At 40.7% G+C, this 21,692-nt stretch overlaps 1 protein-coding gene across 5 annotated transcripts in view; it reads left to right on the top strand.

Annotated features, from left to right (window-relative positions):
- Dnaaf9 (dynein axonemal assembly factor 9) overlaps nt 1–21,692 on the top strand; it is a 148,463-nt gene that overhangs the window by 32,522 nt on the left and 94,249 nt on the right. For all 5 annotated transcript variants that reach the window (XM_038329804.2, XM_038329806.2, XM_038329805.2 and 2 more), the window contains 5 exons: nt 4,751–4,849; nt 10,537–10,592; nt 11,726–11,861; nt 18,945–19,026; nt 19,950–19,986. In XM_038329804.2, coding sequence (XP_038185732.1) covers nt 4,751–4,849; nt 10,537–10,592; nt 11,726–11,861; nt 18,945–19,026; nt 19,950–19,986 — 410 coding nt within the window. The remainder of the gene's footprint in view (nt 1–4,750; nt 4,850–10,536; nt 10,593–11,725; nt 11,862–18,944; nt 19,027–19,949; nt 19,987–21,692) is intronic.

The raw sequence follows: 21,692 nt of genomic DNA on the forward strand, positions 1-21,692 counted from the left end.
TTCTAATCCTGACACTTGGAGGCAAGACAGGTGAACATCTGTGAGTTTGAGGCCAGCCTGGTCTCAGAGTGAGTCCAGGCCGTCTTATGACCCAGAGAACCTTCCCCCCAGAATGTTCAGTATCGATACATCACCCCTTCCCCACCTTGTCAAACACAAACAAAAAATGCTTTGGCAGCCATAAACAGATTTTTTTAAAAAGTAAAATTCAGGCTGGTTTGGATTTCTTCATTACAAAAACTAAAAACAACAACAACAAAATCCAAAACAAACAAAAGAATGGAACAGTAAAGCATGCTGGACATGGTGGCACATCCCTTGTTTGTTTGTTTGTTTGTTTGTTTGTTTGTGGCAGGGTTTTTCCCATAGCTTTGCAGCTTGTCCTGAAAACTATCTCTTGTAGATCTGCCTGCCTCTGTCTTCCAAGTGCTAGGATTAAAGGTGTGCACCACCACTGCCCAGCTTACAGTAAAACAGTACTTATAATAAAATCCCCTCCATAAGTATGGCTCTAGAATTTTATATTGTGAAGCAATAAACATTTTGAACATTCATTACTGAGGTGAACGTTTCTCAGGCAATTAGCTCCATGTGGGTTCTAAGAATTGAATTCTGGACCTCTGAAAGAATACTGAACCATCTCTCTAGCCCCCAATCTTTTTTTTTCATGACGAAGAGTTGAAGTTAAATTTAGAGATTTAACATATATTTAAGCACTCAACTTATTTGAAAGAAAGGCACTTAGGACTAAAGTAACCATATTAAAGATATTCGTGTGCTAGGAACTGTATGTCTGGGAACCAGGAAGAAGGTCAGGCATATTTTCCACAGTAATGTAATTTCATTATTGGGCATATTAAAGAATTTAAGTATTAGATTTTTACAATAGTTACCAGGTAAACTCTAGAACTGAGTAGTAATGATAATTTTTAAAAACAACTTGCCAAGTTTAAACTTTCTTTTAGTTTTTAATAAAGATGAAACTGAAATCAATGTATCAAGAAACAAAGTCATGAAAACCTGTTTATTAATACCTGAAATATAGTTAGAACATTGCTTAGAAATTTCCAGATGAAAATAAGTATCAAAGGAAATATTAGGGAAGAGAGAGCTGGTGAAAAGGAAAGTAGATGGTTTAGCAAGAATCTTCAGCCAATAATGGCACTGGCCGTGCAGGCGGATGCCCTGTAATAATCCCTAGAGTCACACTAAGGTGGAAGGAGAGGACTGACTCCACAACACTGTCCTCTGACCTCCGCGTGTGTATTGTGGCATGTATTCACCAAAATAAATACATTTTATCTTATTTTTAAGAATGTGTCTCAAAAAAAGAGATGGAGTCATCTACCACCTCTGGCTGGCCTTGAATTCTACAGAAATCCATCTGTCCATCTGCCTCTGCTTCCAAGTGCTTAGATTAAAGGCATGTACTACAGCACCTGACTGAATTGAAATTTTAAAGGAAAATAGAAATTAATGGCTTGTAAAGATGGCTTGGCAGTTAAGAGCATTGAATACTCTTCCAGAGGACCTACATGGTGATTCACTATGGTCTATAATTCTGGTCCCCAGGGATCTGATGCTCCTATAGCTCCCACAGTAACTACACAGGCCTACACCCAGACAAAATGCCCATACACATAAAATAATAAAAAAGTATTTTCGGGCCGTGGTGGCGCACGCCTTTAATCCCAGCACTCAGGAGGCAGAGGCAGGTGGCTATCTGTAAGTTCGAGGCCAGCCTGGACTACAAAAGCTAGTTCCGGGACAGGCTTCAAAGCTACAGAGAAACCCTGTCTCGAAAAACCAAAATAAATAAATAAATAAATAAATAAATAAAGTTTTTTAAGCAAATAATGAATTTAGTGAATTAGGAAACAAGAAAGTGTAATTCATAAATAAATTCAGAACTTGTTCTCTAAAGCTAAGAACAATAAAGTTGATAGACCATTAGCTTAAGAGTAATAGGATATATTATTATTTGCTCTTCATATTTTTTATTTACTAGCTTAGAAGTTTTCACACTATATATTGTGATTATCTTCTTTCCTTTCTTTCAGTGCTTCCCCACCCCCAACTTTATATTCTTCCCTCCAAAAATCCAAAATTAAGACAACAGAAAGATAAGAAAGAAAAAAATAGCAAAAGCACACAAAAACCATGGAATCTACTTTGTGTTTGTCACCACTCCTGAGCATAGGACCTTCCTTGAGCGTAGCTGGTGTACTGGTGTCACTACACTGGAGAACACTAATTTTCTCTTTCCCAGCAGGTGCCAATTGCGAATAGATTGATAGATGGGGTGGGACCCTTACACATGCTGGCATTCTGGCTGGCTGGCTCTTGTGCAAGTTTGTGTGTGTTGTAATGGTTTCTGTAAGTTCAGATGTATATCAGCTCTGTTAGTCTAAAGATGTTGTTGCCTTGGAGTCATCTACTACCTTTGGCTCTTACAATCTTTCTCCCTCTTCCACATAAATCCTTGACCTTTGGGGGAGGGGCCTGGTAAAGACATTCTATTTAGGACTAAGTGCTCCACACATTGTCTAGTTGTGGGTATCTATGTTAGTTACCATCTACTACACGAAACTTCCCTGATGAGGGTTGAGTCATGCACAGGTCTATAAGTATAGCAATACATGATTAGGAATCTTTTTTTTATTATACTCACTTAGCAGAATAATATTAGTAGCCCATGACCTATTTAGTCTCAAGTTCTTGACTATTCAGCAGTGTCAGATATGGGTCCATCTCAGAGTGGGTCTTAAGTCTGGTTTATTTTCTAAAATGGTTGGTTACTTCCATAGTATATTGTGCCAGTATATCTTGATGGTAGGTCATTGTTGTAGGTTGTGGGGTTTTGTAGCGAGGTGAGATTCCTCTGGCAGTATGTATAGAATATTTTCTAGCATCATGAACAGTAGTCTGTAGTGAGCGGCTGTGGGCCGGCTTCCCACCGCCCCGCTCCCGGCCACCGGCTAGCTTATACCCCGAAATAACAACACACAATTTGTATTCTTTTAAATACTGCCTGGCCCATTATTTTCAGGCTCTTATTCACATCTTGACTAACCCATATCTAATAATCTGTGTAGCACCACAAAGTGGTGCCTTACCAGGTAGATTCTAGCGTACGTCCATCTTGGGCTGGAGCTTCATCGCGTCTGGCATCTCTCTGAGGAGAGGCACGGAGGTCTGCCTAACTTAAGAGAGGCGTGGCATCTGACTGAGCCATCTACCTCACTTCCTTCTTCCTGTTCTGTCTACTCCACCCACCTAAGGGCCGGTCTATCAGATGGGCCAGGCAGTTTCTTTATTAATTATCCAATGAAATCATCAGATAGATAGAAGACACACCTACATCAGTAGTCAGTAGGGGTGAAGCTTCTAGTTGAGCACCTGTTCAACTTCTCCATGCTGATGACATAAGTAAGTAGTGTACCTCCAGATTGTGGAAGGTAACCAGTAGCACTGGTACCTGGTACTAAGGGTTTTACTTGGTATCATATAACATGATACCTTGTCTCCTCCATTATAAAGTAACTAAATTTCTTTCATATATATATACATTTTAGAAAACTTCTATAGCAGTAAATTTCCATATGGCTTTTCAAAAGGCCATTAATATTTGTTATTCCTCTCCATACCCCTTCCTTTAATCTGCCATCCTATTCCCCTGCCCATTTAACTCTCTGTTCTAGTTTCCCCTTAATCCCCTCCTTCCACTTGATCCCTGACAAGATACCTAACCTCTAAATCTCTAAGCTTAAGAGCTAACATTCACATATAAGAGAAAGCATGCAACATTTGCCTTTGTGATCTGGGTTACCTCACTTAGGATGACTGTTTCTAGCTCTAACCATTTACATACAAATTACATAATTATGTTTAATAGATAAATAATATTCTATTGTGTAAATGTACCACATCTTCATTATCTATTTTCCAGTTGATGGATATCTAGGCTGTTTTCAATTTCTTGTTATCGGGAATAGAGCCACATTGAACTTGGATAAACAAGTATCTCTGTAGTAAGATATAGAGTCTTTTGGGTATACACCCAAGAGATGTATAGCTGGACCTTGTGGATGATCAGTTTTCAGCTTCTTTAAGTGCTTCTCACCCATTTGTTTTTCATATTTTGAGAACTATCTGTTTAGTTCTATACCTCATTTTTAATTGTTTTTTGATGTTCAATTTTTTTGAGTACTTTGTATAATCTAGGTACTAACCCTGTCAGATGCATAGGTGGTAAAGGTTTTTCCCATTCTGTAGACTACTGCTTTGCTCAAATGATGTGTTTTGTGTACAGAAGAAGCTTTTTAGCTTTATGAGTTCCCATTTATTAATATTTGGTCTTAGTGCCTACGCTCTCAGGGTTGGTCTGAATGCCTCTCAGGGTCCTGTTCAGGAAGTCCTTTCCTGTGCCTGTGCATTCAAGTTATTGGCTGCTTTCTCTTCTGTCAGACTCAAGGTATCTGGCCTTATATTAAAGTCCTTGATCCATTTGGAGTTGAGTTTTGTACAAGGTGATAAATGTGAACCTATTTGTATTTTCCTACATGCAGCTATCTAGTTTGACCAGCACCATTTGTTGAAGATGCTATCTTTTCTACTTCTGCTGACCCACTTTGTCTGCATAGATATCCCTTTTCTGGATATTTTCTTTTAAATAATAATAAATAATCCACATATAGAACAGGCTGGTATTTCAGATAGTCTCATGATTCCTGTTTTTGTTTTCACATAGGACTTGGTGGCATTCGAGCATCAGTGGACGAGCTTCTTTGCTAACTTTGACACAGAAATCCCTTTCCTGCTGGAACTTTCAGAATCTCAGGCGGGTGAGGTATGTAAGTGAAAGTCAGAAAGAGAAAGTAAAATTGGTTAGTTTATTATTGTTTATTGTTGTTATTTTATTATTGAGACAAGGTCTCACTATGTGGCCCCGGCTGGAATTTACAGATACCCACCCACTTCTGCCTTCTCAAAGGCTAAGGTAAAAGGCATGTGCCTCCATGCCTGGCTTATTAAATTTTTTTTCAGGATACACCACTGTCTAGGTTTGTTTTGGTTATCATTTCTATAAATTATATGTCACAAAAATCCTCTCCCTTACTTATATAAAAAAGTTGTTTTGGAGCCAGGCAGTGGTGGTGCACGCCTTTAATCCCAGCACTCGGGAGGCAGAGGCAGTGGGATCTCTAAGTGTGAGGCCAACCTGGTCTACAAGAGCTAGTTCCAGGACAGGCTCCGAAGCTACAGAGAAACCCTGTCTCAAAAAACCAAAAAAAAAAAAAAATAGTTGTTTTGGAACTGTGGGTGTAGTTTAGAGATAAGTTCCATGCATAGTGTGTTCAAAGCCCTGGTTTCAATCACCTATGTCCCAAAAATATATTTTTTTCTTGTGACAACATCTTTATTAGAGGGATATTGACCTTTCTGCGCAGTGATGTCCCCAGCCAGTAGTTATGTTGAGTGGTAGTTAGTAATTCTGTACCTCTGAATACCACCAGTTGAGCCTCTGGGGCTATCATGAGTGCCAAGCTGTCTTTCCAAGCCTGCATTGGTAGAGAGTAGCTGCCTTCAGGCTAAGGCACACCTCATGATTAAAGTGAACTGTTTTGAAAACCAGGGACAGAGCAGTCACAAACACTGGTCAACAGAAAGAAATCGGAAGAGCGGTCTTGGGTTTGCCTTTGAGCCTGCCTAACATGGGGTTAAGGTGTCACCGCTTTGTTCTTCAGTCAACCATGGTAGCCGTAAACCAGCCTCCTTCCCCACCCTCAGGAGTTGACCTGGAGCACTTCACACACGCTCTCTTCTCTTTCTTTCTCTCACTATAATGTTATACACTGCTGCTATTTTTCTTGAAGACCTTAATAGTTAGGAAATCTTACCTATTTGTTTTACTTTTCTCTGGTGCTCTGCATTCCTCTGTATGGGCCTTTTCTTCTATTTGGCATCTTCCTCTAAGGTGTCCTTTAATGTGTTTTTGCAATTAAATCTTATGATGATGAATTCTTTCAGCTTCAGTAAATATAAGGGAACTTAATAGAGAAACATACCTTTTTCCTACTGTTTTTTGTTTGAAGATAGGATCTCACTAAGTAGTCCACGCTGGCCTTGAACTCACTAGTTTGCTGCTTCAACCTTCCAAGTGCTGGGATAATAGATAATGTCTTAGTTATTTTACTATTGCCATGAGAAAACACCTTGACTAAGGCATCTGACAGAAGAAAGTTTATTGGGGCTTAACAGTTCCAAAGGATGCGTCTATGACCACTGTAGCTGGGAGCTTGGCAGCAGACAGGTCATAGCAGTAGCTGAGAGCTTACATCTTATCTACAAGTGTGAGGCAGAGAGACACTGGGAATGGTGTGGGGTTTTAAAACCTCAAAGTCAGTGACACATCTCCTCCAACAAGGCCACACCTCCTAGTCTTCCTAAATAGTTCTACTAACTGGGGAACAAGTGTTCAAATATATGAACCTATGGAAGCCATTCTTCAGACCACCACAGGTAAGCACCACCACTCCCAGCTTCAACTTCATTTATGAAAGATAGTTTTGCTATGTATAGATTCTAGGTTAATATTTTTTTGGCTGTCAATTTGTGAATGATGTTGCTCTATTACCTTCTCATTCACATTGTTTCTGATGATTAGTTTTCTTGTTTGCTTCAGTCTTTGTTCATGTGGATATAGGTCTTTTCTCGTCTGGCAGCATTTAAGATCTCTCTCTCTCTCTCTCTCTCTCTCCATTTTCCTTTTTTAATTGTAATTTAATTTAATTACAGCATTTCTCTTTCTCCTTTTCCTCCCTCCAAACCCTTCCATATAACCTTTCCCACTTTCAATTCAAGGCTTCATTTTTTTACTAATTGTTATTGCATGCATATCTGTATACACACACATATTACTGTATTAAACCTGTTCAGTACATATATTGCTACCTGTGTGTATGTTTTCAGTGAGGACTGTTTGGTGTTCTCTTTTCTGGGGAAGGCTACCTCTCCCATTCCCACTTTCCTCAGTTGCCTGTAATTCCTTGTGTAGGTATGAGGCCTCATGGGGTTTTCTCCATTCTGTTTGGCATGTTCATTGGTACAATCCTTGTTCAGCTCGCATTTTGCCAGTCATGTTGATGAGATGTCATGGTTGCATCTTCTGGAATTAGTAGAAGACAATCTCCTAACAAGTTCCCTGTTCCTCTTGCTCCCGTTTTTTTCTTCCCCTCTTTCTCAATGTGTCCTGAGCCTCCAGTGTGGTGTTTTGGGACTGGGAGATTTTCTCTTTTTTACTGGTTTTGCATACTTTCATTGAGATATGTCTGGCTGTAGTTTTCTTTGTGTTTCTTATAAAGATTTATTTTCTGTGCATGTATATGTGCTCGCTTGTCTGTATGTATACATGAGAGTGTAAGTACCCATAGAGAGCAGGTGCTGGATCCCGTCGAACCAGAGTTACAGGTTTATGGTGATGTGGGTTCTGGGAATCAAACCCGGTTCATTTGCAAGAGGAGACAGTGTTCTTAAGTGCTGAGCTCCCTCTTCATGTTACTTGTACTTGGGTTTTGTTGAGCTTTATAGCTCAGTAGAGTTACAGTTTTCATCAGGTTTTCAAAGTTTTGTCTATTATTCAAATATAATTTCTGCTCTCCATCTCTCCTCTTTTCTCCATGGACTCTAGGTAAATCAAAATTTAGACCTCTTGAATTTGTCCTACATTTTACTAATGCCATTTTCAAGGGAATTGTGTGTGTGTGTGTGTGTGTGTGTGTGTGTGTGTGTGGTGTTTTGAGACAGGGTTTCTCTGTGTAACAACCTTGACTGTCCTGCAACTTGCTTTGTAGACCAGGCTGGCCTTGAACTCCAACCTGCCTCTGTCTCCTAGTGCTGGGATTCAAGGTGTGTACCACCATGCCTGGCCTTTTTCAGATTTTTATTAGTTTCTTTTTTCCTTTATTAATGTGGCTCTAAGTAAGATATGCTCTGAAATGTCATTTTCTGAAGCTGAGGACATAACCTGGTGAAGCGCTTACATAACATGCTTGCTCTCCTGGGTTCAGTTCTAGCACCACACACAGTGTGTGCTTCCTGCTCTTCCTCCCGCCAGCCCTCCTTTATCAGGGGGGGCATAGGTTAGTTGCGGGCTTGTCTGTGCTGTTTTATTGGTACAGATGAGCAGATAACATGCATTCTTGTATCCTCTTCTGTCTTACACTAAAGAGTAGTGTAGAGTCGTTTCCACTTAACAGAGAGTTCTGACGGGTGTGGTGCCACATCACCAATAAATAAAACAGCAAGTCCTGGAACTCTCGCCAAGTCAGTTCCTTGGGAGGTTCATAAGTTTTTCATATAATTCATAGTATATTATAATAAGGGTTTATCTCTTATAGGATATGCATATTTAGGTTGTTCTCAATATTTTGCCATTGAAAACAGTACTGTCATAGTAAATAGATACATACTTGAACATTTTCATACTCATAATACACACACACACACACACATCAGTGGATATTTTCTGGGTCAAAAGGTAACCTATTGCCAAATTCCTGGCAAAGGTAGTTCTGATTTGCATCTCACCATCGACACAGGATGCTGTGTGTTCTTCACATGCTTACTAGGTTATTTAGTTTAACCTTGAGTGTTTTCGGCCTCAAGGCTGGAGGGACTACCCGGTGATTAGAGCATTTATTTATTGCTCTTGCAAAGGGCCAGAGTTTAGTTCTTGTTACTGACCTGAGTAGCTCCAGTCTCCATGGGCACCTGCACTCATATACACACAGATAAACAACTGATATTAAATCAGCATGGTGTGGTGGTGTACACCTTTAATCTCACACTGTGGTAGGTGAATCTCTGGGAGTTTCAGGCCAGCTAGGGTTGTATAGTAAGACCCTGTCTCAAAACCAAACAAGCAAACTGGGTGTGCTGGCATCTTTGAAAATGGAACTAGAAGTATCAGAAGTTTGTAAAGTTTAAAAATTCTTTTTAAAAAATATTTTATGGTTTATTTAACTTTTATTTTATGTGCATTGGTGTGAAGTGTCAGATCCCCTGGATCCGGATCTTCAGACAGTTGTAAGCTGCCATGTGGGTGCTGGGAATTGAACCCAGGTCCTCTGGAAGAGCAGTCAGTGCTCTTAACCACTGAGCCATCTCTCCATCCCCATAAAATTTAAAAATTCTTAGGGGCGGCAGAGGCAGGTGGATCTCTGTGATTTAGAGGCCAGCCTGGTCTACAAAGTGAGTTCCAGGACAGCCAGGGCTGTTACACAGAGAAACCCTGTCTCAAAAATTAAAAAGAAAAAAATCTTACTATACATTTTGAGTATTTCTTCCATGTTTATTGCAGTTGAATTATTTGTTTTTTCCTTTTTGCCATGAAAACTTATGTAAATTTATCACTATACATGATATACCTGTATATTTGTATTCATGTGTATTCTGCACACATGGTGCCCACCTACATATAGAGGTCAGAAATCAATGTCAGGTAATTTCCTTGATTGTGTTCCATCTTATTTTTAAGGATTTATTTATTGTTAGTTTATGTGTGTGAGTGTTTGCCTACATGTGTGTCTGTGTACCACATGTGTATGTGGGGTCTGCAGAGGCCAGAAGAGAGTGTTAGATCATCTGGAACTGTAGTTATAGATGGTTGTAAGCCACTGTGTGGGTGCTGGGAATTGAATTGGGGTCCTCTGCAAGAGTAACAAATGCTCTTAACTCTTGAGCCATCTCTCTAGCACCTACAGTAATCATCTTGATATAGAAGATTCAGTTAATAGTATTTTAGAACAAATAATAACCTCAGTATAATCAGTAGTATTCTTTGGATGTAATAGAAAAGATTTGGAGAAAATTTGCCAAAACGTTAACAGTTATTAGAGATTGTATGTGATTTATTGTATTCTGCAAGAAAGAAATATTGACTGTTTGAAAAAAATACAAGAGATGTTTACTGGAAGTCACTGAAAGTTTTTTGAAATTTTGAACCATTTGGACATGAGACCCTGTATGGTAAACTTTTGATTGATAAGTTTAGCCTAATACTTCATCCAAAGTCAAGAATTAGTTCTTTAATTTCCTAGGAAAAGTTTATTATTATACTTCTGTTCTTTAATCCCCGATTACTGATTGAAATTAGCAGTTATACTTGTGTTTAAAGCTATTGGAATGTAGGGACTTTAACAGAAGAGAAGAGGCCATGTAAGATTAGTGGTTTAACTATAGATGCTGATTGGTCAGGGTTCTTTTCTATACCTAAACACTATGCATTTGAATGGTTTTGCTTTGTTTTTCTTGCAGCCTGTTTCTGTTTTCTTCGTTATGTTTTGTTTCATTGCTATAACCCAAATTCATGATTTTATCTACCACATTATCTTTCTGTGTTCTTATACTATACAGACATATCTGTCTTTCTGTTACATACTATTTATTCTCCTGACGTGTATATGCACATATACACATGTGAAAAGTCTTATTTTCAAAGCTGTTGTCTTATATCAGATGTTGGCTCTTTTTTAGCCATTCAGAAGCTACTTCAGTCATGGAATGCTCTCCAGTCATATTACTGAAAACAGGTATGTTCCCTGGGAAGGAACTGCAAATGGTGATAGAGAAAATGGAGTTGAAAGCAGGGGTGTTGAATGAGGGAGTGAGTTCAGAGTGTGAGTTGAGTATAGTTACAGCAAAAAAAAAAATTGTTAGTTGTGATAAATTTGTCTTGGTGCTTTGAACTTTTGATTTGCTTTATTTTTCTGTAATCTTTTAGTAAAGTTGCTTTAAAAATATTATAGATAATCTGCTTCAATCTAAAAGAAAAGAATTTTTATTCTACCTCTAGCTCAGGAAAGCAAAATGAAGCAGTATCCCATTGCAGACGAGGAACAGCAGTATTTGGGGGAGGGGTTAAGATGGATTAAGGTAAGAAGCCAGCACCTTGCAAAAGATGGGGTGGTCAGGGTTTCTGAGTATTTCCTTCTGCATCTTTGTTATGATCAGCAGGAGTTTGGTGGGTAGAGGAGACAGATTCTGCTTTTCCCCAAGTCCAGTTCAGTCTAATAGACAAACCTCCTTCCTGGGTTTCAAACAAAATCATTTCTCTTTAAAGTGTAACTTAGCTTGAAGAAAGTTTCAGAGGAAAATGAGTCATGTTCATTTGATTTTCTAAATGCTACATGTGAAATTTCCTTGGTGGCTCTTAGGAAAGCTCCCTGACTAAGCTGACTGGAGGACTGGTTAGAACACCTTAGGAATGAGCAGGAAGGCAAGGGAAGACGGCAGGACTGGCAGTGGGTGTGTGGGGAGGTGGCGCAGTAGAGGCCCACCATCACATCCTTTTCCTCCTGCCCTCCTGAAAGGTTCTTAGAAGTTGGCAGCTGCTCTCTTGCCTACCGAATCTGGGTAGACCAACCACTATGACTTTAAAAGCTGTATTTCTGTTAAAATTTTATCATATAAAGAATTGGGGGTTGTCATTATATTTTTGATAGCAGACTCCAGGAACTGATTCCTCAAAAAGGAGGTCAAGTGGGAAGGCATAAACTTTGCAAGGGTGTAGTTATATCCTGAGTGCCTGATCCCTAGGGCTCTCTAGGAAGAGTCAGCAACAACTGTCATCCCTGCCATGCCCGTCCTATAGTCACAGCACTCAGAGAAGCCCAAGGTCGGGTCATGGAACCTTGTCTAATTACATTTTGCCTTACTGCTCTAGCCCCCATCGGCAGCCGTTTGTTCTCTTTGGTAACCACTCTACACGAGACAACCTGAGCGCGGGCAGCTTTAACTTCCCTTCTGAGGGGCACCTGGTGCGCAACACTGGTCCTGCGGGGAGCTTTGCCAAACACATGGTGAGTGGCCAGACTGTCTGGTACTTGATGAACTTTACTGTCTAGTAACAAGGAAGGGCTGCTGGCCCAAAGGAATCCTTTTTTAAAAAATATTTATTATGTATACAATAGTCTGTCTGTGTATATGCCTGAAGGCCAGAAGAGGGCACCATACCCCATTACAGATGGTTGTGAGCCACCATGTGGTTGCTGGGAATTGAACTCAGGACCTTCAGAAGAGCAGCCGGTGCTCTTAACCTCTGAGCCATCTCTCCAGCCCCCCAAAGGAATCTTTTTAGTTACTATGTTGGCTTGGTCCTGAATTTGAAGTTTTTTACAGTGAAAAGGAGTGACTCATAACTCATTATATATATTTTAATAAGTATTGGGTATGTATTTGAAAACACTTATGTTTATTTTATTTGTATGTGTGTGTGATGTGCAGAGAGGAGGGGGTCACCCATGTATCACAGTGCATGTGTGGATGTCAGAGGACAAACTTGATGGAGCCAGTTCTTTCCTTCTATCTTCACATGGGTTCCAGGGATTGAACTCAAGTCATTAGACTTTATCCACTGAGCTATCTCACCTACTCTCTGATTGTTCTTTATTACATGATGGTATATTGTTTGCTGTATTCTTTAAAATGAAACTACTGGGTGGTGGTGGTACACACTTTTAATCCCAGCACTCAGAGGCAGAGGCAGGCAGATCTCTGTGAGTGCAAGTCAGCCCTATCTATAAAGCAAATTCCAGGACATCTAGGACAGCCTTGGCTGAGAAACCCTGTCTGGAAAAGAAAAAAAAAAGGAAGCATTAGGAGTCAAGTCTTAGTGTTTAGATACCCAAAACCCACATAAAAGCCTGACAGGGCAGTCAAGTATGTGTGATCCCAGTATACCCCAGTCGGAAGTTGGGAGGCAGGAACGGGAGACTCCAGAAGCTTGCTGGTTAAGTTTACTAACCTAGTGTCTGCAGCAGCCTGTTTCAAACAAGATGGACAAGCAGAGACCAACACCTGAAGGGTATTTAAACACATACCATGGCATGTTTATGCCTTCACCCACATAAACAAACATGTGCAACCCCTCCCTCTCATACATACATGCAAATAAAGTAACGGGATCATTATACTTGAATGTGGGACTCTAATGATTGTCAGAGTCAGTGCCGTCTTAGGAGAATGTTAAGTATTTTCAAATATTTCTAAGAAAGTATTTTTTAATGTTGTAGTAAATTAGGAAAGCTGGAATGGTAGGTGTAGTTAGTTTTTAGTTAGGAATTTGAGAACACAAGACCCAAGTGGATATGGTAGCATTCTAAAAGCCATGGGCCACCTTCAGGCTAGCTCAGGTCAGAGGACTACCAGAATGCATGTGCTGTAGAATCTTGCTGTCCTGTTGTCCCAGGTAAGCAGTAACTGTCAACTTGACACAATCTACAGTGACCTCAGAAATGGAGTCTCCATTGAGTAACTCTTTTTATCAGACATGTGGACATGTAAGGGATTTTCTTATTAATTGATGTAGGAGGACTAGCCCACTGTGACATTACTTCCTGGAGTAAGGGGTGATCTTGAGCTGCATAAGAAAGTTAAGTAAGCATGAGCCTGTGACCAAGCCAGAGAATGAGCCACAGGCTGTGTCCTCCATGGTTCCTGCTTCAGGTTCCTGCCTTGATTTCCCTCAGTGGTGGACTGTGACCTAGGAATATAAGCCACATAAATCTTTTCCTCCCCCAAGTGGCTCTTAATCATAGCAATGGAGATGAAATTAGAACACTCCATTTTAATCTCCAGAATTGTTGGAAATATGGAAAATGCCAGAGGAAAGGCAGCTCTATATAATGTTTCTGTTGACCTTATGTGTTAAATCCAAATAAAGAAGACAGGATGACTTGTATATCCCATGTTTTAAAAATTCTTTAAATTTTTTTTAAAATAGTATGGGTATACTTTTTCCTTTACCTGCTAGGTTCATTTAAATTCCTTGGACGTTTGACTCTGAAAGGTGAAGAGAAAGAGGCAGACAGGCTAATAAGTTCAGCACCAAAACCATGAGGTGGTGGTGAAGTTTTCTGTATATAATAGACACACACACACACGCACATACGCACACACACACACACACAGAGAGAGAGAGAGACAGGCTACTCAGAAATGTCCACAACTATCCAGAGAACCAAAAGACAGCCTCATGAGACTGAAACTTGTGAATAAAAACTTCTATGCAGTAGCATAGAAAAGCATCATCCCGACCTTTACCTAGACATACTCCCTATGGACTGGAACGAGAACAAGATGCTATTCCACCTTGACTCTTCTCAGTGTCATCTCAGAGAAGGCCAAGTGTCACGACCAGCCTTTGACACGCCCAGCCAACAATAACAAGAAGAGTCTCTTCTGGGCAGAATCCCTGAAGGCCAATCAAGAATCAGGACTTTCTGGGCTGGGAGAGATTGCTCAGTGGTTAACACTGGCTGGGATCAGTATTTTGGCTAGGCAGTGGTGGTGCATGTCTTTAATCCCAGCACTTGGGAGGCAGGGGCAGAAGATCTCTGAGTTTGAGGCCAGCCTGGTCTACAGTACAAGTTTCAGGACAGACTCCAAAGCTACACAGAGAAACCCTGTCTTGAAAAACAAAAAACAAAACAAACAAACAAAAAAAAGAGGACCCAGGTTTGAGTCTCAGCACCCACATGGTGGCTTACAACTGTCTGTAACTCTAGTTCCAGTGAATCTGATGTCTGAATCTTTAGGCACAAAGCATGCCAGTGTGGTATAAGACATACATCATACAAAATACTCAAACACATAAAAAATAAACAAAACTAATTATGAATCTGAAGTGTTAAAAAAGCTATTCTTGGACCAGTTCAAACTGCCACTCTGAGCTCTGGAGGGCAGGTAAAACCAAAGAGCTGCATTAAGTCCCCTCAAGTGGAAATTGTGATAAAATCCTGGGATCTGTACGTGGACTGGCATGGACAAGAGCTTTGTAGGGCATGCAGTCTAGAAGGAGTGCCACGTTTTCAAAGGTTAATTTCTGGAACCCTTACAGATTCTGATGGTAAAGAGCTAAGAAAAAATTCCTCATGGACAATGAGGCAGGTGGGTAAAGTGGATAATATGAGAAAAACAGTAATAAAGGCCTCCTCCCCAAAATAAAAGATTTTACCAAAGTTCCATTCCACTTAGAGGAAAGGCATCCCCTTAACCTTATCACACTTTCCTGAGAAGCAGGGGAAAAAAGTTGAGACACTCCTGTGAAGGTCGCAAGCACACCCAGATACTGAGACTTAAATCCTAAGGTTGGAGAATACCCCTCCCCATTGTTTCAGCAGCACCCGAATGGGTCTGCAGTGCAGCAGCAGCAGATTACCAGGAAGTTCCTGGGGACTCTCTAAGACACAGGCAAACAGACTGCAAGAATAGGAAATACAAAAAAATACCAAACACAACTCGACACCCAGACAGATTAACATCCAATGTTATGCTAAAGGCTCGCTTATCTTTGTCCCTATTACTTGAGTTATTACACACAACTTCAACAGAAGGTTACAAGGCATACCAAGAGGCAAGGAAAAAAATAGTGTGAAAAGACAATTTTGTTAATTCTAAAGAAAAGTGAGGTCTGTTGGCAGATGTCTGTAGTCCCATCACTCAGGAGACTGGGAAAGGAAAATGACAGGTTCAAGGCTAGCTTGAGCAGCATAGCAACACTCTTGTCTCAAGGGATGGGGTGGTAATATAACCTTCAGAATCAGCACTCACATTTTATAATTTTTCAATTATAATTTATTTTTATTATTGTTATTTGTAGTCTAAGATGGAGCTCAGGGTCTTAAGAATATTAGGCAACCATTCTACCTTTGAGCTATTGCCCTAGACCTGGAGAGAGAATTTAAAGTAAACATAATTAATAATTAAGACTCTAATGCAAAAATTAGATACTGTTTAAGAACAGATGAGTGACAGAGAATGGGAAACTCTAAGAAAGAATCAAAGAAAATGCTAGAAATCGGAAACATTGTCACACAGATGAGAAATGTGTTTGATCTAGAGTAGACTTACCAAGGAAATTATTCTTGACCTTGAAGATAGATCATTTCCCAGGCTGTTGAGATGGCTCCAATGCCGGGGGTGGGTTTGGGGCTTGCTACTAAGCTAGGCAACCTGAGTTCAATCCTTGAAACCCACAGAATAGAGAGAACTGACTCCCCACAAAATGTTCTGGCATGCATACACACACATGCTCATACATGCATACACAAACACAGAAAATGTGATTAAACAATAAAGCCTTGGGGCTGGAGAGATGGCTCAGCGGTTAAGAGCACTGAGTTTTCTTCCAGAGGTCCTGAGTTCAATTCCTAGCACCCACATGGCAGCTAACAACTGTCTGTAACTCTGGTTCCAGGTGATCTGACACCTTCACAGCAATGCACATAAAGTTAAATAAATGATTTTTTTTAAAAAAAAAAAAGCCTCTCTGTAAAGAGAAAAAACAATGAGCAAAAAACAGGTCTATTCTAACTCTTTCTCATCCATTTCTGTACCTCCTGAGTGTAATCTAAAAATTAACAAGTGCCAGGTAAAATGTGCAGACTCATAACAAAAGCAGTTTCATGTTGTATAATGAAATTATGTTGTCATTTCAGAAAACTGCTTGTGGAGCTGAAGAGATGGCTTTTTAGTGTTGGCTGTTCTTTCAGGAGAGACCCAGGTTCAGTTTCTAGCTCACATGGTAGCTCACATCTGTCTATAACTCTGATTCTTGGGGGTCTGATACCCACTGATGACCTCCTTGGGCATCAGATACACAAGTGGTGCACAGACATACATGCAAGCAAAATATCCATACATATAAAAAGAATGAAGAAAAATGCATGTATCTGGTATGGCTTCCATTCATAGACTGAAATAGAAAGAATGAATATTTGTAAACATTTAGCTGTTTTTTATATTGTCCTAATTTCCATTCTTTTATAGTTTGTTTGTTTTTGGTTTGTTCTTTGAAACAAGGTCTGATGTAGCCTAGGCTGACCTTGATCTCAGTATGTGACTGATGATGACCTGAACCCTCCCAGGATCATAGACACAGACCACCACACCAGCATTCCTTAATGGTTTTGTTTGTTTTGCATCTTTATTTTAGTGTATATATGTTTATTTGTGGGAATAGGTTTTATATTTCTACCATGTGGGTCCAGTGTCTCTAACTCAAGTTGTCAGGCTTACAAGCAGACACCTTTACCTGTTGAGATATCTTACTAGCCCTCCTTTAGTTTGGGAGGTTTTTAAAATTTGTTTTTTTAGGTCTATTTTATTTTGTGTATATGAATGTTTTCCCTGCATATGCATCAAATGCACCTGGTGCCCACAGAGATGGTTGTGAGCCACTATGTGTGTTCTGGAAACCAACGGTGGCTCCTCTGGAAAAATAACTGAGCCATCCCTGCAGCCCCATCTTTGTTTTTAATGATTGGATTTTTGTATTTTGTATTTGGTATCTCAGGAACACTCGATGAACATAAATTTCTTTTGTTGTTGTTGTTTGTTTTTCATTTGTATGGATGTTCTGCATGCGTGCATATCTGTGTACCATGTGCGTTCCTGGTTCCCACAGAGGCCAAAAGAGGGCATCGTATCCCCTGGCACTGAAGTTACAGATTGTTGTGAGCTGTGGGTTCTGAGAATTGAATTCCTGTCCTCTGGAAGAGTAGCCACTCTTAACCACTGAGCCCCATATCTCCAGTCCCATACATCCATTTCTATCTTGGTATAAAAGAATAACTTCATATAGGGGACAAAAATAAAAAATTTAAAATCTAGAGGAACATAATCTATACAGAGATGAAGTTCAAAGGAAGTTGGGAACCTATGTTTCCTAAATTTGTAGCTGTCCCCATATGTCCCTGTGTCATGTGAGCCATGTAAATTCTCTGGGCTGAGTAATAAATATCCTGGCCTGACTCTGTCCCCGACAGCAACCTCACAGCTTAGCCAAGGTGGGGAAACGGGAACAGTGCGCACAGAGAGCTGATGAAAGGGCATAGCAGCCAAAGCCGCTTGCTGCCCAGCCTGACAGTCTAAGTTCCATCCCCGAACTCTGTTTTCCTTTCTGTTTTGGGGAAAAAAAAAAAAAGGACTGGCCAAGCCTTTAATCCCAGCACTGTGGAGGCAGAGGCAGGGAGATCTCTGTGAGTTTGAGGCCAGCCTGGTCTACAGAGCATGTTCAGGACAGCCAAGGTTACACAGAGAAATCCTGTCTCAAAAAACAAATAAGCAAAGCAAACCACTGACCGAAGCAATTTAAGGAGAGAAAGGATTTATTTGACTCATACTTTGAGGTCACAGTTCATTGTTGAGGGAAGCTGGGGCAGGAATTCAAGGTGGAAGTTGAAGTGGAGACTGTGGAAGAGCCCTGCTTGCCAGTTTCCTCACATGCTCAGCCAGCTTTCTGTACAGCCTGACACCGCCCACAGAGGGAGGCACTCTCTTCCACATGTCAGTTAATGTGGGCAATCCCTCAAGTGAGACTATCTTCTCAGGTGACTTTAGGCTATATCAAACTGACAGTTAACACTAACCAGGACACCTCCTAAATTCGTGTAGTAAAAGAAGAAAACCAACTTCCAAAAGTTTTCTGAATTTAATTATGCTATACCTGTATGTACCTCTCATACAAATAAATAAATATAAACAAAATCAAAATTAAAATGACTGTATATTATACTGCTATTTAAATCAAATTAAGTGATTCTTTGTCTTTAAAAATTAAAGCAGTTTCAGTTAAATTTTATTCCATTTGCTAGTTGTTTTTTATTTCTTCTGCATGACATGTCTAAGTTATTACTCCAACATCACGTGTCTGAGTTGCTCTTTTTTACAAAGTGGATTATTGTGTGTATGTTCATAAAGCTGGGCCACAGCACATGAGTAGAGGCAGAGGACGGTTTTGTGAAGTCTGTTCTCTACCTCCATCTTTGCCTGGGTTCTAGGGAATGACGTCAGATGGCCAGGCTTGGAGGCGAGCACAGTTAGCACTGAGCCAGCTCCCCAGCTCCCAGCTCACTCATCTTTCTTTCTCCCCCAATATTCAGGTCGCTCAGTGTGTCTCACCAAAGGGACCGCTGGCATGTTCAAGGACATACTTTTTTGGCGCTACTCATGTTCCTTACTTGGGTAAGTCCCTGTAAATACTTAATGGTATTTCCCATGAAGGAGAAGTTAGCATGCAATTTACTATTTTATGCAAAATACCATCTTGTGGGTCTTTACTCCCTCCCTGATTGCAATTTGAGAGTTGATGTGTCTGACTCATTCCTCACAGAAGATATTTCAGGAGAAAATCCATTGGTTCATCCTGTAGTTTGAGGTTTAGCCATGTGTTTGCCCTGTGCTCAGGGTCACAAGATAGGTCTAGCCTTGTGTGTACCCTGCGCTCAGGGTCAGAAGATGAAGTCTAATTTTTTGTCTGCCCTGTGCTCAAGGTTGGAAAATGAGATGTAGCCTTGTGTCTGTCCTGTGTTCAGGGTCAGAAGAAAGGCCAAGATTACTCAGGCTTAGTTGGAGATATCAGGGATGAGGGTGACAGTGTGAGTTTGGATAACATGGCTGAAGTCCTGTCTAATTGCTTTTGTGAGAAGAGGGAGAATTGACTGTGATAGGATGCCCCATAGCTGAGGACCTGCACAGAGTCCTTCAGGAAGGCTAGGCTGAGCAGGAGGACCCTACTTGAGTACTCTGAAGCTTCTTCAGGTATCCAGAGAGACATGGGGAAAAGTTTTGAATTGAGCTCCCATTATTGCTTCCCAGAGGTCAGTACATCAGTGGTCGTTACTACAGAAACCAGGAAACTCTAGAAAGAAAGATTACTTAGGTCAGATAATTAAGGAAATATGGAAGGATGGGGGAAGCAGAACCTCAAGTTAAATGTCTTCTAAAATAAAAGTAAAAACATCCCAGAGCCTATGATTGTGTAGAATGAGTTGAAAAGGATCAGGAGGTAAAAGTCCAAGAAAATCCTGGGAAAAGCCATGTACCATGTGCCACTGTCGTCTGTGCAGATGTTGTATTGACTTGAAAGGAAATATTTCCCTTTACAGGTGATGATGACAAGCTGCCCAGTGCAACTGAACAAACGTAAGTTCTGTGTTAGTTTTATTTCTTCTTCTGAAAACTGAGCTTCTCTTTGTGGCTCTCCTGCTTCCCCCTGAGGTCAGCAGTGAGTAGGATGTCTGGTTATGAGGAGACATTGCTGTGCATTTTCCCAGTCAGTGCTCAGAACCTCTCAGCTTGGAACCCAGGCCAGGGCTTTGCCAGCTTTGCCATCTGCTCCTTTCTCTGGAACCCCTCCCAGACTTCCTGTGTGTATACCCATATACTTGTATGACATAACTTACTTGCATACATTTCATACATGGTAAAACATGTTTAATTGAGCTTTTTTCCAAAACCAAAACATTCTGCAATTCCTTGGGAAAAATCTGTTATCTAAAATGGTCTGAAGAGTGTTTTCTCTGGACTTGACATTCAGGCTTGTGGAACAGAGCTGTATAACTTTAGGGAGGCCCTACTTAGTACTGACTTCCCTCCCTTTACAAAGGAGGAACCCACAGACAGGAAATAAATGCACTGAAGTTCCAAAGGGTATCCTCTTCACCCAAGTGCCCAGTGTAGCTATGAGTTCTAAACTGCTTCTTTCAAAGGCCAGCAGGGTTGGTCACAAATAGTTGTCTGTACATGACTTCAGAACGAATAGGTTTGTGTATGCGGGTAATCTGGCTGCAGCATTCCTGTTGAATATCAAGGTTGCTTGGCTAATCTGCCTTGTTAGTGGCATCCCCTTCTCACACAGTCTGTGTACTCTGCAAAGTGATGAATTCCTTCTCCAGTTGGAGGGGAGTGATAGTCAGTCCAGAGAGCACAGGTATTGCACTCTCCTGTGAGAGTCTCCAGACAAGCTCTCACGACCATGTGCTGATCATAGTGACGCTTCCTCAACACATGACACTGCTTACTGCACACGACATTCTGCTCACTACATCTTTTTTTCTTGAGACAGGGTCATACTGTTACTTTCATTGTCACCATGATAAAATACCTGGCCAATCTGCGTGGTGGTGGCACACGTCTTTAATCCCCACACTTGGGAGGCAAAGACAGGCAGATCTCTGTGAGTTCGGGGCCAGCCTGGTCTACAAGGGCTAGTTCCAGGACAGCTAGGACTGTTACACAGAGAAACCTTGTCTTGAAAAACAAACTAAGAAAACAAAAAACAACACTCGGGAGGCAGAGGCAGGCGGATCTCTGTGAGTTCGAGGCCAGCCTGGTCTACAAGAGCTAGTTCCAGGACAGGCTCTAAATAAAGCTGCAGAGAAACCCTGTCTCGAAAAAAAAAAAAAAAAAAAGAAATTTAAAATACTTGGCCAAAACATGAAAATTAAAAAGGGAGGGGGAGCAAGATGGCTCAACAGGTAAGAGTGTTCACTGCCAGGCCTACAATCCCTGGAACCCAGAGAAAAGAGAAGCCACTCTCTTGAGTTGTTCTGTGACCTCCACATGCATGTGATGCACCGTTGTGTGACACTGTTCCTGGAGACACAATGTGGTTGCTGAGAATTGAACTTAGAACCTCTGGAAGAGCAGCCAGTGCTCTTAACCACAGAGCCTTCTCTCCAGCCCAGGGTAAGCATTTTTAAAAACAAACCCAAATTACATTAGTGTTTGAAGGGGATCAAAGCAACTTCTTTCTGCAAGCTTGGCAGTATTTTCCAGACACCGTGTGACAGTGATTTCTGATTTACACTTCCTATTAGTTGTTTTGGTTTATGTTTTAGCTCGCACAA

The sequence above is a fragment of the Arvicola amphibius genome, chromosome 5, assembly GCF_903992535.2.
Source record: "Arvicola amphibius chromosome 5, mArvAmp1.2, whole genome shotgun sequence".
Classification (NCBI taxonomy): Eukaryota; Metazoa; Chordata; class Mammalia; order Rodentia; family Cricetidae; genus Arvicola; species Arvicola amphibius.